Source organism: Aplidium turbinatum, chromosome 6 (genome assembly GCF_918807975.1).
Source record: "Aplidium turbinatum chromosome 6, kaAplTurb1.1, whole genome shotgun sequence".
NCBI lineage: Eukaryota > Metazoa > Chordata > Ascidiacea > Aplousobranchia > Polyclinidae > Aplidium > Aplidium turbinatum.
Window position 1 is genome coordinate 14,662,846 of NC_137477.1, and position 16,425 is coordinate 14,679,270.

General features: G+C 37.6%; 1 protein-coding gene across 1 annotated transcript; it reads right to left on the minus strand.

Annotated features, from left to right (window-relative positions):
• Positions 1 to 1,965: 1,965 nt before the first annotated feature.
• Positions 1,966 to 15,874, minus strand: LOC145772288 (uncharacterized). Its single transcript, XM_082584157.1, has 4 exons — positions 15,750 to 15,874; positions 5,289 to 5,395; positions 3,533 to 3,637; positions 1,966 to 3,148 (listed from the first exon to the last, which is right to left on the minus strand). Exons 1-4 carry the CDS (start codon positions 15,781 to 15,783, stop codon positions 2,912 to 2,914), a joined length of 483 nt encoding a protein of 160 aa, XP_082440283.1. The 5' UTR covers positions 15,784 to 15,874; the 3' UTR covers positions 1,966 to 2,911.
• Between the last annotated feature and the right edge of the window lie 551 nt (positions 15,875 to 16,425).

A 16,425-nucleotide genomic window follows, 5' to 3' on the forward strand; every position in this document is an offset into this window, starting at 1 on the left:
GGTAATCTGTGGGTATATAAAATAAAGTTTATTTCCTGCCTCAAGCTTATCTGCTTGTCTCAACTTTCCACTTGCTGATGTTGGAGCAGGTTTTATATTTTTTTAAATAAGCTACCTCTGTTTTCGTTGCTGTTTCAATTGTAACCATAAACGTTCTTACCAGGATTGGAGAAGTTGCAGTAGTATGGGGATTTCACACATTTTTCCTATGAGCCACTTGGTTAAAAACTGGTCAACAACAATTCTTAGCCCAATACTGAAGCAATTTTATTGAGATCGAAAATGGACTCATTTGGTTTCATGTATAGTGAGGATATTTCTGTAGAAAATGGTGTGTTGCAAAGTAAGTGGTAACGAGTAAGGGATTTCAAACAAAAACACTAACAATTCAAACAAAAACAAGGATTTCAAACAAAAACAACAAACAAAAATTTCGACAATCCATCAAAGCAAACTTCTATTTCCTCGAAACTTTCTTTTTGGTTTCATTTTGAATCCTAAGCAACTTCGTCTTATGCTCTCAAAAAGCACGCGGATCACACAAAAGGCGCAAAATACATTTGAAGAATTGTTATTTATTAGGGTTTTCGTAACAAAGATATCAATTTGAAACAAAGCCTTCTTTTGTTTTAGTGCACAATTCTGTACTCTTTGTTCTGAATTCTATGTCTTAGTAAAGAATCTATTTAATTTGTATAAAGTTCATTTCAAAATGGTCCACTGACAAGCGTAAGTGCAAAGGATCATGGTAGCGCTGATCGAATTCGATGTATGCTTGTTTTTTATGCTTTTTCGATTATTTTATTCTTTCTTGCCCAAAGATGTTCCCACAAACCTGTTTTAAATACCAAACACAAACTGTGACCGTATTGGATCAAGATCTGTTTGAGCTTGAAAGGTTGTTGTTTTATTTCAATTGTTGTTACACAAATGTCATTTGATTGCAGAATGTGTTACTTGTTGCATGTTTGTCGCTTAGAGGTTCCGCATGATGCGTATGACACAGCGTCCGCAAATTGTTGAAGCCGGTTTTGTGCCGGTTGCCTTTTTGAATGGATTCACTTTGTAGTCATAACAATATGGTATGATGCCACAAATCGCTTTCATGGACATCATAGCATCAATTATGACTCTATCGAATGAAAAATAGTCAAAGCTATTTTTGTTTCATAGTTTCAACAATAGGGCTACTGACTATTATTAGGTTGCTGTGCTATGACTTTCGCATTAATCAAAGTTTTTTTTTCTTGTTTTTGTCTTGTCGGTTCCAGGGAGAACGCACAATTTCAAGAAACAACAAAGAAGGAACCATCCTAATGTGCAGCGCTTTGATATATTGAGAAATCTTTTCCTCAAATTTACTGCGAAACTGCAGTGTGGTGAATTTTTATAGTTTTTCTGCCCCCACTCAGACAATGAAAGACAAATCAACCGGAAATTTCAAAATAAACTTTGTCACAAGGAATCATTTTTTATTCTTACTGGCAGCTTTCTCTTGGATTCTTGTTACTGTTTGCACTGCATTTTTGTAAAGTTGTCTGCAAAAAGAATAAAATTCATTTTTTGTCAAAGAAATGCTAAACTTTTCCACATTAATTTATGTTCCGCTTTCTAATGAAATGAATCAGTTTGAAACATTAAAAGCAAGCTATGGCAAGCCATGCTTCGTCAAAAATACACTGCTAATTCAATGGTTTTCAAATGGCAAAACTTAACGATACCATTTAAATGCGTGTGAGAGGAAAAAAATTGAGATTCGTTTTCAGAAGGGAAGAACAATTACGCTAAAAATAATGTTGTTACGCAATGTGAGCGGTGACCACAAAAAAAATTGACCGTCTGAAATGTTCGCAGCATTAACCGATTACAATGCGCAATAAGCTAGCACTTGTTTGCCTACTTGTGTGCTACAATCGCTACCACAGGCTGCAACAACAAAGTTACATCTCACAATTATCTTGTCGCAGTGTTTTCTGGATTTTATTTGAGATCAAAACTTTCCAGTTAAAACTTATTTTAGTTTCACAACAGATACATATATACACGCCACGGTATATTGTAACAGATATAAGAGCCTGCGTTTAGCACGGTAGGCTACATGATCTACTCACTAATATATTGTAGGTCTACTACAATTAACATAATTATGTCCTTGTATTTTTAAGTTGCATAAAATTAAACCGCAACATGAGTACGTTGAAACGTTGCAAATTGTTCTTGCGAGCGCAGTATGCCTGAGTTTAGTTATCAAAGTAAAGAAGGGATTGAAATATATTTTTATAATTAGAAAGTAGTGAATACACCAGCAGCTTGTTGATTTGTAAAAACCATTTTCGAGTTTCAAAACAACTTGAAAGTTTATCATTTCTTGCTCAATTTTCCAGATGACAAAACGAAATAATTTTATGCTTTCGCAATGATAATATTGCAGGGCGAAGGTATCTACTTGTCCTCACACCCGCGTGGTTGACGTTGCGTGATAAATATGCAAAAGTTGGAACTCTCCATGTGTTGCAATCAGAAACAACTATAGAAGGGTTACCATATTTGATTATGTACAATCCCTGACAAATTTGTCTTAGTTATGTTGGCGAATTTTTGCCTGCCAAACACGTTTATTAAAATACTTATTTAGAATACTTCCAAAGCACGTTACCGCCAATCACATGTCAGGAAAATCCTGACGTATGACAACCCTAATATACAATATGTGGCGCAAAATAGAGGAAAGTCCCGTAACTAACAGCAACACCGGTAATATTTGCAGTTCGCCACATAACATATCGTCTCCCATGCAATCAGATTTAATCACTGCAACGTAAGCTAAATCATTTAAAAGTGAGTAAACAAATACGAAACAGTAGTGAAGCTATGATCAACACGTCTCTAAACAATCGCAGTGGTGCGAGCTCTAATGGTGAGCGAAATAGACCGACACGACAGTTGAGACGAGACATAACCACATCGATGTTCCAATGATTGACGAGATGGCGCTGTTCACTTCACCAGCGTTGCAGTGGCTCTCAGTGCAGCAGAGAGAGCACTCGGTTTGATTGTTTGTCGTTTTGCAATACACTTCTTCGTTAGTGCATGAAGAAGAACAGCCTCGTCTGTATGTCACGGTTCCATTGTTTTCGTTTTTCCAAGTCTGTGACGTCACACATAACGTTGGTGCAAGTGGCCAGTAAGCAAATCATTGCAAGAAGCAAAAAAACATCAGTTGTCAATACAATAATTTGTTATTGTTGTATTTGTGCCAACCAGTTGGTGATTTCTTTGCTGTTGAACGATTTCGACGAACACTTATTTTCCAAGTTTTATCTCACTTCAAAGAAAAAAGTTTTTATACTAGTTCAGCTTCACTTGATATATTTTTGACATTTTAAATATTTTTCGCTTAAAAAAATTAGCTTAACTCCAGTAAAATAAGGTTTATCGGCTATGTCACTGGATAACACTCTTATTATTATATAAGCTGGTCAAGCTACAACATTGTTCAGACAACTCCAGATTCTTGAGGGTATGAACTCACCCAGCAGTGTTGGCCCGCCTCACAAGTATTATCTGATGAATTTCCAACTTTTTGCTCTTGCTCGCATTCTTTTGTTTCGTCACAGGTGAAACATTCCAAAATCGCCTGCAACGTGTAAAATGTAGGCAATAAAAGTTTTGTAAAAGCTATTATGTTCCCATGTCTCAATCAAACGACTACTGGTGTTTGTAAGTGTGAGGTCGGTAAAGCAAGTAAATTCGGTCAATTTGATATCATATCATTTTCGAAGATTCCGAATATGTAAATTACTAGAGCGAAACTGCGCAACAAACACCGCCAATTGTTACCACTTAAACTGTTTGGCTTCTGTTCTGATCGATGCAGTGTTGCCAGAAGTTGCTTTCATGCCGTTCGCTATAAAAATTCAGCGGTTCTCAACCGGGGGTCCACGGACCTCCAAGGGGTCTGCGAAACGTTTTCATGAGGCCCTTGAAATTTTCCGAATTTCCAGCATAATCAATAAGTTACGGAATTTAAAATTTGGTTGTGCTTTGTTTGTGTATTACCACTCTCAAATTGTGTAAACTGTGCGACGCAACACCCTGGTGCTGCTTCTGAAATTTCAAAAAAGCGTCATACAAAGGTTATATTTTTTAATTAAAACAATGTTATATACAAGAGCGGTTAGTTTGGTCTGTTCTGCTATATGGCTGTGATCCTGGACTATAGGCTATGCCCGCAGATAGATAAGAAGATTAACAGTGCTGAAATTTGGTTCATGAGGAGAATGATGGGAATTAACTGGATTGATAAGATCACCAACGAAAAAGTGTGGAGACGCTCGGGGTGTAAAAAGGGCAAATGACACTTATCGGGCATATCTACGAAAAAGTGGAATTGAGAATTTGGTAAAGATGGGGCGACTTCCTGGTCACAGACACCGGGGGCGTTTAGAAAATTAAAAAAAAAATTAAACGTTGACAAACTAGGATTTTGTAAATTACGTAAGAACAATGGACGGTCGATCGTTGTGGAGACTCGCGGTAGCCGACGCCTTGTTTAGGCAAGGCCGATGATGATACAAGAGAATTCTTTTTATAAGGCTATGTATAGGCCTATTCAACTTAATCCTTTTGAGGCAGCAAATTGTTTAGCAATGCTTAATTTACAAATTCAAACGTTAGTTAGAGGCCCATTAGCACAAATAGCACACAGTTTTGCCATGACTTTGATCACAAATGATTACAAATATAGATTACGAATAAAAAAAGAAGAAATGCTTCATTAATATCGCAAAAAATTACATCAATTTTCGATAACGTTTGCAGTAAAACATTAAATCAGCATAATATAGATCGCTGATTTTTGAACCTATGTGCCAACAGATAGCTCATAACATAACTTTGTTAATGTCATCAATCGTCATAAGTACGTCCCGAATTGAGCAAATTCTTCTAAATGTGTTGTTTCGAAACTTATGAAACATTTGCTTCTGCAGAGACGCGATATACTAAAACTTCAAATAAAATTTTGTAGGGCTCCGCAACCGCTTCGAGAGCACAAAAAGGTTGACAACCACTGGTTTGGTGCATATTTGTAGTACGCTACTAATCTTTTCGGCAGTAAAACTGTGCTTTTAGTAATAAAAATGGTCAAGGGTTAATTCAAATCTTTGGCTATTTTTTTTGTTTTTGCAAATAACTCTAATAAAACTTTTGATAGTGACTCTTCTGTTGGGGATCAAACCAGGCAGAAAGTAATTTATTTATTACGAAGAACTTGAATAGTAACTAACCGTGGAGTTTCCATCGTTTTCGGTTGGGTCATTTTCTACCCCGGCACCTTCAGGACTACTTGTGCTGTTTTCTTGGGTTGAGATGCAATAGAAGTTGATAAAGAGAACTGAAGAAACACAAGTGTAATATTATAACAAACAATAGGATACACAGATACAGCTGCCGCGAGAAGTCACAGAGCCTCGTTGTGTTGGAGTAAGTTTTAGTAAAATGTGCGAAAAAGATATCAAAAAATCTCAGATTCCATACAAACTTAGCAGCAAGTTGGCTGAGGTCAGACAAACACCAACTTGCCAAAATCGGTAACTGGTAGGTTTTGTCACGTTGTGTCCGTTGGGTTTAGATGCAAGCATCCATTCTTCATAATTCACACGTCGTTAATAATTCATTCTTTCATGTCGCTTGCCATGCCAGTGTCAGAGCCAGACAAGAGCAACGTCTGTAATGTTCTTTAGGCCATTGTCGTCTCAGGAAGAGCTATGAGGCAGTTCGTAAGAATGTGCTTCATCGTTTGATTGTCTAACTGCAATCAGACGTTGGGTCGGGATCGGGAATCATCTTTCATCGACAAAGTTTGCTTTTATATCTCCCGTCAGCAGACTCCATTCAAGCAGCATTACTTTCTTCTCTCAAGAGTGGGAGCTTGTTGAAGGCTTTCAGAAGGACTTGGGATAGCAGGATGTTGTGTTCCATCAAACTCGGACTCCAATTAACGTCGTTAATTGGAACTTTAATTGAGGTGAGTGCATGCATTGCGACACCAAGCCAGTGCGATGAAAATAAATAGACAAAGCTGGGGTTATTGAGCTCAAGACGTCGTAATGCAGGCTTTCCTATTTCCTTTTTCGATGGAAGTCAAACACACTCCAAGTTTTGCGCACCAGACAACGCAGTGAGTTGCCAGTTGTTTTTTTTTGCACAATGTACTGTCAAAGCGTAACTACTTTGTCTAGTTTATTGCAAGTTTCGCACATTAAAGCATACTTATATTTTCATCGACGTATGTTGCAAGACATTTCACCATAGATGAAAACATGATAATCATTCCACGTCGCGAAACATTTCAATTGATTCATAAAATCTTATGAACCTTTCCTCATCACATGCTGTCTAGACGATTTATCCAAATTAATTATTCTAAACTGTCTTTCAAAAAGCTAACAGTTAATGTGCCAGTGACTTGTTCTGTATTATATTATAAAAAAAGTCTGTGTTGTATTTATTTTGTTCTGTGTTACAAAAGAAATAATGCAAATTTTTATTGAAGTGTTCTTGTGGATTTTCGATTGAAAGCAACACAATCCTGTTTAGATTAAGTGTGTGGAAAATTTCGGTTTTTGTTGAGATTTTAGAGATTTTTAATTATTGCTATCGAAGAACCTGCCAAATTCTTACTTTAAAATTTAGTGATTAAAAAAATTAAAAATGGGGCCATGATGCCATTCTTGCGTAAGTAAGCCACTGGTTACGTAGGTACAAGCAGTGGCGTAGCCAAGGGGGGGGTTTTGGGGGTTACAACCCCCCCCTTTGGCACGCGTGTGACGTCACGATATTGAGAATGATGCTTTCAGTCTAAAAAAAATGCTTAATTTTAAACAAAATTGCATTAAAAGAGCAAGTTTTGCCAATACCAAACATCTCAGCCAGGAATTAGCAACAAGAAAACACAGAGACTTAGCTTTATTTCTGAAAAATGCCGAAGAAAACATGATCTTATCCTTTTGCTATGCCACCAGACACCACCATTTTACAGAAATATTCGTAACTTCATTTTTGTTGAAAATGCTCTCAGAATGCACCAAATTCAAAGCAATTTTTCAAAATTTTCTGGGGGAGGTCCCCCAGACCCCCCGCCGTTGGGTCGTCAAAACCCCCCCCCTTTCAAAATTCCTGGCTACGCTACTGGGTACAAGTACTTGACACTACAGGTGAAATCGACTGCGTAAGACTGCGTGAGAGAGAACTTAAAAAGTTGAAATCGAAGAGGACGGGAGAATGGAAGATGCGTAAACCGATTACCTTTTGCAAACAAAAAAGAAGCTATAAACAATTCAAAACTATAGCCAATTCGGAAAAAAAATCTAAGTCTTGTAAGAAAAACATGCAAGACAATAAATGTGGTAAAATCCAAATACTAACGATACTAAAATCCAAATACACACTAACAGTGGCGTATTTAGAAATTTTGTTAGGGGGAAGCCAAGACATTGTGTCAGTCAGCCGCGCAGCGGCTGAATCGGCGACTGGAGTCCAATGGGGGTCTGGGGGTAGTACACACGGGGTAGTCAACGGCAGTGACGTGCGGTGAGGTTCCTAGATGGTGAGGCACTACTTTTTTCAAGTCACTTTTACAATAAAATTTTTTAACAACAAAAACGGTGTCATAACTTACTAATCAAAAAAATTAGCAGCATGCTTTCACATTTATTAAAAATAAAATCCATGCGCCTATCCTTTTGGACTAAAACATCTGTGACTTTGTTGTAGAGACCCTTCTTTACTCCAAACATTATCAGTAGATATTGAAAATAAGAGACGGGAAAGCAGAAAAGGCAATTTTTAAAGCATAGCCACACAGCCACTTCTTTTTTGAGTACCAATCTCTTTGAAAGTTGCAAGTTATTTTTTTTTGTTCAGTCGTCTGATGCAAACCTTATAAATTTGGAACAGGTCTTCCTTTATTTATGACTTCAACTTTGGATTGAAAGTTTAGTTTTTAAAAATCTCTCAGATTTGATACTAAATCTTCCTCCATTTTATTTACATTTTATAAGAAACAATCCTTTACGCTGCAAGAAGTCACATACCACCAGTGGCGTACCGTGACCACTTTGACAGGGTGTTCAGTGACGGCAAAGCAACAGCGGGGGGTCTGGGGGCCTCCCCCAGAAAATTTTTAAAATTAACATTGAATTTGGTGCGTTCAGAGAGCATTTTCAGCACAAATTCTGAACATGAACAGAACTGACAAAAATAATGTTGTCGGAATGGAGAAGAATACAAAATAGATATTTATTTGACAGCGCATTGAATGAAAGACTTAATAATATCAAACATTAAGTTGCATTTCTAAAGTCACATACTTCAGTTCACTTTTTATTTCCGACCATCAAAACGAACAATATTACTTGCCATAACACAGCAGGAGTCTGAAAAAACGCGAAAGTTAAAGCGTGCTCGAGATGGAAATGATTTACTTCATGCAAGGATTAGGCACGGTCGCAACACCTTGAGAAATGTACAAGCGAATTAAAAACAAACAGGTGAAAGTTAAAACAAAAAACAATAGCAAAGCAACTCGATAATAAACAAGAAAAGAAAGTCGATTGCTATGTTGGTCGGCTGTACGTTTATCCGCCGTACTACTTAGTAAAAACGAAAATGTTTAACACCTCGACTACAGAAGAAAAATAATTCATCTATAGCAGCGTTTCTTAACCGGGGGTGCTAGCACCCCTTGGGGGTGCTGGAATAGACTGTAGGGGGTGCTAAATGCATGCAGTATAATATCAAAAAATGCCATTTTAATTTTCTGCATTTTTTTGTTATTCTGCCAGTATCAGCAGTTGTCATATCAATGATTGCTGTTTCGAAGTAGCCTACATGATTTGCTGTCATTGTAGTCATCTCCCAGTCAAATACTCAAATTGATCCTGAGTAGATTGTGCGAACTTATCTGGTGGGTGTTTTGTTGTAATATTGTTGCTCACCTCTCGCTTCTAGAAACCACCATGGCAAAGTATCCAGAGTGGATACAGCAGCCTTCTTGGCAGACATGAGTGATCATAGGCTAATAGACTAAAAGAGGAGCTATGATTGACATGCAGGTGAATCAGAGTTGTGGGACAAACTTTCGTCCTTCCGCTTGCTGATTTCTGGTGTGACCAGTTGACAGCACATCCTGCATTGGCACGAGCAGCAATGGAATTGATCGTCCCATTTCCGACTAACTACCTGTGTGAAAAGGCGTTCTCCACCATGCTCCAAATGAAAACAATTGGCCGGAGCCGCCTTCAACATGGGTTGCTCCACGATATGAGAGTGGCTTTGACAAACACGAAGCCTCGAATAGAGAAATTGGTCACACATATGCAACAACAGAAATCACATTGATACATGTGTAACTAGATACCCAGCTGGGTAACTTAAATATGCTTAAGTTTGTCCATGTTCTTTTACTATTCTCGGGTTTTCCTATTTCTTTTATCATCAATGACGACAGTAGTTTTGAAGAATAAACAAAATGATCAGTTTGTACTTCGCTTTCCTTTCAATAGTGCAGGCCAAAGTTTAATGGCGGCGTCGAAATTTTGACATGCCATTTGATCACTGGCGGTATATTTTGTATATTTTTGTCGCCTAACAAACGGTGCTGTTGTTTTAAGAGAGTTGATTCACTTACATATGGTTATAATTGAATTTCTGTTGGTGAATGAAAGCCAAATACCAAATCCTGAATCAACTTCGTTAAAACAACTGCTCAGTTTGTTAAACAACAAGAGACTTCATTACAAAATATATCTCCAGCGATCTGAAGGCATGTTAAAATTTCGGCCTGTACTAAACTTTTGGTCGGTACTGTAGTAGTCTTATGTCAATAATAGTTAGGGGGTGCTAGACTGGTCAGGCCTGTTTACAGGGGTGCTAAAGTCAGAAAAGGTTAAGAAACGCTGATCTATAGCATAATTCGATTCTTCTTGTTTGTGCAATAAATTTTTGAATTACATCGCCGTAGAAAGCTTGCTTTTGCTTCAGTTCTAGCAAAAGTTGTTTCCAACGCTGATCACCTCAAACTCTAATCCAAAAAGCTAAAACTTGCTATTGCCTGGGATTCCCCCAATGACGCGCCAAGGTGTGCAGATCAGCGAGTGCACAGCCTGGCTGACCTAAAACCATTGCTGTTTTCGCTGCCTTGTGACGTCATTTTTCTTAATTGTTTATTTTAAATAGCACTCGCCAAGCTGTCAGTGCACACCCAGCTTAAAGGTAATGACCGAAAAAAATTAAAGGCAATGACCTCAAACGTTGGAGTATTAAAATTAGAAGGGGACGAGTTTTGCAATTGAAAAGAAAGCAATCAGCATGCAGCAAGATGTTAGAATATCATGAAACTAAAGAACATCGACAACCGATGGAAATTTTCTTTTTTTCTGGATTTCTTGGGGTGTGCAGTGCACACCTTGAACACCCTGAATATACGCCACTGCATACCACGTAGGCTCGCGGGCACTCCAGCTTGACGAAAAAGGTTTCATAGCTGTGACGTCACATTTGAGGCGTGCCTCAAATCGTAGCTAAATCGTTCATGATGATTTCTGGCGACTTTGCAAAAGAAAAAGGCACGCATAGTGCAGTGTATGGAAGTTTTCTGATCTGAAGTAAGGCAAAGCTGGCGTTGCCTCTCCTTGCGTATTTCAACGATTTTGACCACATGAATGCTCGATAGGAATATCGCCACAGAAACAGAAACAAATTAAAGCACAGTTTGGGTGTAGAAACGTAAAATTTGGGGGAAAGGGGGCACGACTACAGCAATTCACACAAACTAAAGCACCTAAAAACGTGCAATATTTACTACTTTTTAACAAAAAATATTTATTCTGTGATAACCATTTCTTTGATATAACTTTTGCTTTGCCAGATGTTGGCAGGTGAGGCAGTGCCTCACCTGCCTCCCCTGACTGCACGTCCCTGGTCAACGGTAGTACACAGAAAGCTCAAACTTGATGAAAATGGCAGTTAATTGGTTCAAATTTATTCTACTTGGGTTGAAATTAGACTTGTTTGAGCCTTTAAATAGGGGTGGGGTATATCAAAATGTCATATGATGCGTCAGAACGGGGGGAGGGGGTTAGCTGAAACTGTCAGATAAGGGGAGAGAGGGTCCAAAATCAAGAGCGAATCCGCAGAAGTAAGTTACTGTTCCGATCAATGAACCAACAAAAGATATGAAACACTTCAGAACATAAACAATAAGTTAGTCTTCCCGACCTCGAATACCTTTTGAACATTCTCGGCGATTCGCAATGACAATTTACAATTTAAGGCGATGGCTGTGCTTGGCAAATATATCAATGACTGCATCATGCTCGAGTACAATATCCTTATTTAAATACATCTGAACTAGACCATCCAAACGTGGCTCGGTCATGGTCGTGCGGTAATAATTTTTCAGGTACTTTAGTGAACTGAAACATCGCTCATTGGAAGCAGTTGTAACTGGAAGCGTAGCAAAGATTCGAAGTAATAATTTATGGATAATCGGATAAGTGCCGAGTTGTTCAGCCGCTTGATACGCATCCACAAGAGTCGCAGGTCGTTTATCCACAGAAACTACAAGCCAATTCGCTCTCCATCTTCGCAATTCAATAGTAGCTGCAAAGCAATTGCTTGGTTCAACATCCAGCATTCCATGGTAGAAGTCGAAAATCTCGTCGATCGTGCAGTCCTCATCTTCATGAATCAATGAAGGCAGAAATGTGCTGACTTTAAAAGCTGAGCAGTGCTCATTGAATCTATCGTGAATTTGTGCCATGCAATTGTCAAGAAAAGGAAGAAAAACTGTTGATAAATTACATTGCAAAAAGTATACTCCGCCCCACGCGCTAGGATGAATCATCCAAGCAATTATTGCGCTACAACTTTTTTTTTTTTGCAAAATTTGTATTTTATTTTATTTTTTTACCTGATCATTAGGGGGAGGCCATCGCCCTTTATCCTCCCCCCTAAATACGCTACTGCACACTAACGATTAACAAATTCGCTTCTTTTTTTGTTAAATTCAGGTAGGTTATATACTTCATTGCTGAAGATTAAATAAATCGAAAAGCGAAAAAATCAACTTCTATGGTCACCTTTAAGCAGTAGCGTAGCGTCTAAGGGCACAAAGGGGCACGTTCTCTCCCAATCATTTTTATATATTTTTTTTTGAAAAAAATGCTTTTTGAAAGTTGGTTATTTTTTTTTAATTATGAACTATCAAGGATGTAGGAGAGGGGGATAGGGGGTCACCGGTCACTTAAAGTGTGCAATTCATGCACTTCAAACTTTTCTGTCTTGAAAACTGACATGCAAGACAAGAGATAGTAATGGCATGCCAAGAATACGTCATTAATGAAGTTTGTGTTTTTCAAAACATTGTCACCAATCAAGTACTGTATTTAAGAGCGTATTTATGACATCATTATCGCCTTTCGTCGTATCAAAGCTGCTTACTGTTTGGTTTTCGTCACTTAGTTGTCAGCGAAAGTCAATATGTTCAAAATCAGTTGAGTAAAGGTGTGCTGTTTTGCGACATGCAGACCTGACTATATTTAAAGACAAAGGTTTTTATTAGCTTCTGCATTGGGCTACTAAAATCTTTATCCTTTTTGACTTTGAAGTCAACCCCATCCACTGAGCGAGTTTTATTGCCTTATTATTTCCATTATGGCATTTTTAGATTAATTATTATTATTATTTTGTATTTTTTTTATCAGCGCTAATTTAACTATTAAACATAATTGTTTTTGTCCACGTCGAGGTTAAAAAATAGAATTTTTTGTTTTGTTAACAACAGTTATAGCCAAGAAATTTTATGTGACGGAACAAAAAAAATAATAAAATTTGTAGCTGGAATCGAAATTGTCAATGTTTTGCCTAGTAGTGAAGCTTTTTGTTTATACCGCACTTGCTGTTGTTTATATTGTTTATACCACCCGCACTTGCTGTTGTCCACCCGCACTTGCTGTTGTTTCTCTGGGCAAGAAACTTGACGATAATTGCCTCTACCCAGTGATCAATTTCGAGTAATGGGTAAGTACCAAATTTAAGTCATAAGTAGAGTAGACAACCGGAAACAAACATTGCAGTCGGCTGCAGCGTGGGTCAGGTGTACGTCGGAAGGCGTACACCGATGCACAGCGCTCAAGTCCGCTTTCCCGCAGTGCAGGATAAAGATATGAAAAACAAACAAACAAAACAAACCTAATTGGGCTATAGGCTATAAACTAGGGACTATCTACCTAAGCAAACCACCGCTAGAATAATCGGTCTATTTTTCTCTTGTGGCTACTCTAATTATATTAGTGGACTACAATTTTCACGTGTACTAGGAAAACTGCACTACGCTTTAATTTTAAGATGATCAACTCTTTTCAATGAGATCTGATTTTGATAAGTTGCGGCTATTGGTTTAATGTTAAAAAGTTTTTAGGCTAACCGTAAACTTTTGTTCGATCTTTTTGACGCAAAAATGTTTTGCCTTCTTTCATTTCGACATTGTAGCAATTTGGTTTCGTATTGCGCTTGACAAAAAATGCAAGGGATAGCCTAGTTACAACGCAGAAAGCATCGATGTGCAAAATGAGCGAGCTGGCATGTGAGTTGTAAAGTTCTTAGCTAAGATATATGAACTATAGTTTCGCACAGGAGTGTTTCATGCAAAATACTGTGTATTTAAAAAACTTTGCTTCTTTTTGTAACATACGTAGACCTAATTTATTTTTCTTGATTTTCTTGATTCGCTATCACTATAGCGAAATCGATTCTAATAAATTACATTAAGAGGTTAGATTGTTCTGCAAATGCCAGCATTTCATGAATGCAAACTAGCAGTTAAATTTCTCAAACGAAAAAAGTCCTGTCCGATTTACTTCAAACACCTCTGGCTTATGGCGATCTGATGACGTTTCAGCAAAAGCAATCAAAGTTTGTTTCAACAAAATCGACCCATCGCAGATTAGTAGACTATACGGTCCAACTTAGTTTAGTCCGTGGCAATTTGAAGATTTGTTTTCGAGCTAAAAGTAAATCACTGCAACAACGGACAAGTCTTATGGTGCAATCTTAACGTAACTCTCAGAAAATTTCTTTTTGCAAGCTGCTCCACAAGAAAAGCCTTAGCCTGCTAAACAATTTTGCAGCTTTGATCTTGAATATAATTACAAGCTTACATTTTTTAACCTTTCATAAGCCCAGTTTTATTTTTGTCGTAGGCCTATAGTGAAAGTAAGTTACCGTGGTTCTGTTTAACATAACTTCATGCAATTTATTTTCACCCCTTCTCCTCATGAAAAGTTTCTGCGTACGGCACTGATTTTATATTTTTCCAAGGCTTATGACGTAGCCTACATAAGCCTACTGGCAAGTTGAATGTTCAGTAGCCTACTTCGTCTTTGTGACAATACAGTAGGAACTGTAGTCTAACTTCAATAACTAGCTTTCAAACCCGTTTGCCGAATTCAGAAAAATCAAAAATCCCTGGCCGAATTGCGCATACAGTATGTCTTCATTTTTGTTTTGAACCTTTTTCGTATAGCCTAGGTCTAAGCTAGTGCATATCGTATGAGTTTGCAAATATGCCAAGCTAGAAGAAAAAAATGGCTCGGCGATGAAACTGCAAGCGTTTTGTAAGTGTTCTACATCAATCTGTACAAATGTTTGTACACTATTACAAGAGCGGATCCACCAAGCATCCTTATATTGGGAGGGGGTATTTTAACAAAACACAATGACGTGTAAGTCGACATTAATCTAACCTTGCAAATACACCGTGAATAAAGTTACTTTTTTGTGTTTTAGGAGGATTGCCCCAATTCTCCCCTGGATCCGCCACTGCACCATTAAGTGTGACAACCCATAGACGAAAAGAGACCATTGAAGAATCTGAGTGTGCCAAAACTTTAGGTCACAAATCTCATAGTGGAAAAAACAAACACCATGCTCACATACACAACAGGTATTAAAAAACTTTTAAACTGTCAATCTACCGTGTATGTTTTATTGTTTAGGGTTTGTTCTGAAAATTTCTGCTATTAAAATTGCACAAATAATAATGATAAACCAAGGACTTGAGCGCATAAACTTAAATTATCGTATTTTTAATTCTGTTTGACATTAATTGTTGAAAGCACAGTTTGTAATCTTCGTGTCAAGAGGTGGCTAATTTTCCTTGTGATGCATAATTTGCAAACAAAAAAGAAAAATTCATTAGTTTGTCAGCACGTTATATTTATTCTTGGAGTAAAAAATCTTCTTATGTTAGCCTGACACTTTGCACACTAGCAGAGACTTTGAATCATTGACACAGATCTGGTTACAACGGTACGCAGGGCCGCTGAGAGGATAATTGAGGTCCAATACCAATGTGATTATCAGGCCCCAAATCAAGATTCTTCCTAGAAAAGTGCGAGTCTATCTTTAGAATTCGGGGTGATTTCTTCAAGTTTTCAAACTCTTTAAAAAGGTTCCGGCCTCTAAATCATCTCGGGTTAGGGCCCAAAAATATATTCTAGATGGCTCTGTCAACGTCACTGATGAAATGACTCGTGTTGAACTGTTGTTGCATGATTTTGGCGTTTATTAATATTTTGTTTATAGCCGAGTGTTTATTAGGTGAGCTGTAGGGTGATTTTCTTTGATTTAATCAATATTAATTTTTACTTGTAATTTAATGTAAAAAATATATTACAATACTTTACCAAGAAGAAAGAGTGCCAGCTTCTGTATCTTCATCTTTGCTCAGGAATCGTTATTGCAATCAACTTAAAAAGTGCAAATGAAACAAGAATTGATTACGATGCGCACTACCACGAGTATATCTCCTCAAATGAAAATAAAAAAAATTAAGCCTGGAATTGCATTGCGCTTGTTGTTGTCAGAGTGTCAACATCATGTTTTATTGAAGTCACTTAGGGGGAAATGTTTTAAGTTCTCAAGCAAATCTTGCAGTATGTTGCTGCCCTATTCCATTTGGCCTAACAAACAATTATATTTGGTTTGATTGTATTTATCCTCAGCTTGAGAAAGCTTCTTTGGGAACTTAATCCTGGTAGTTTCGTGTAATTGTTGCCCTCACCGAATTTGACAGAACGATTTTTTTTTCGGTTGTTGTTAAGATGTTGATGTCTGGAAATTATTCCTTCAACTAGGTGCCGCTAAATGGAGAGGTATCTTTGAAATGCGTTGTTCAAGCGCACACCTCGAGAATCGAACCAACACTGATCTTAAAGTTTCTTTGTTCATATAGCCAGGCACAACTAACAGGACTAACGAGGAGGATTGAAGCCTTCTATTCAACGATCTATTCTACTGTAAATAAATCTTTTGATTTGATGCCGTCTGATGTGTATTCAAAAATTGTTTAAGATTGGAACC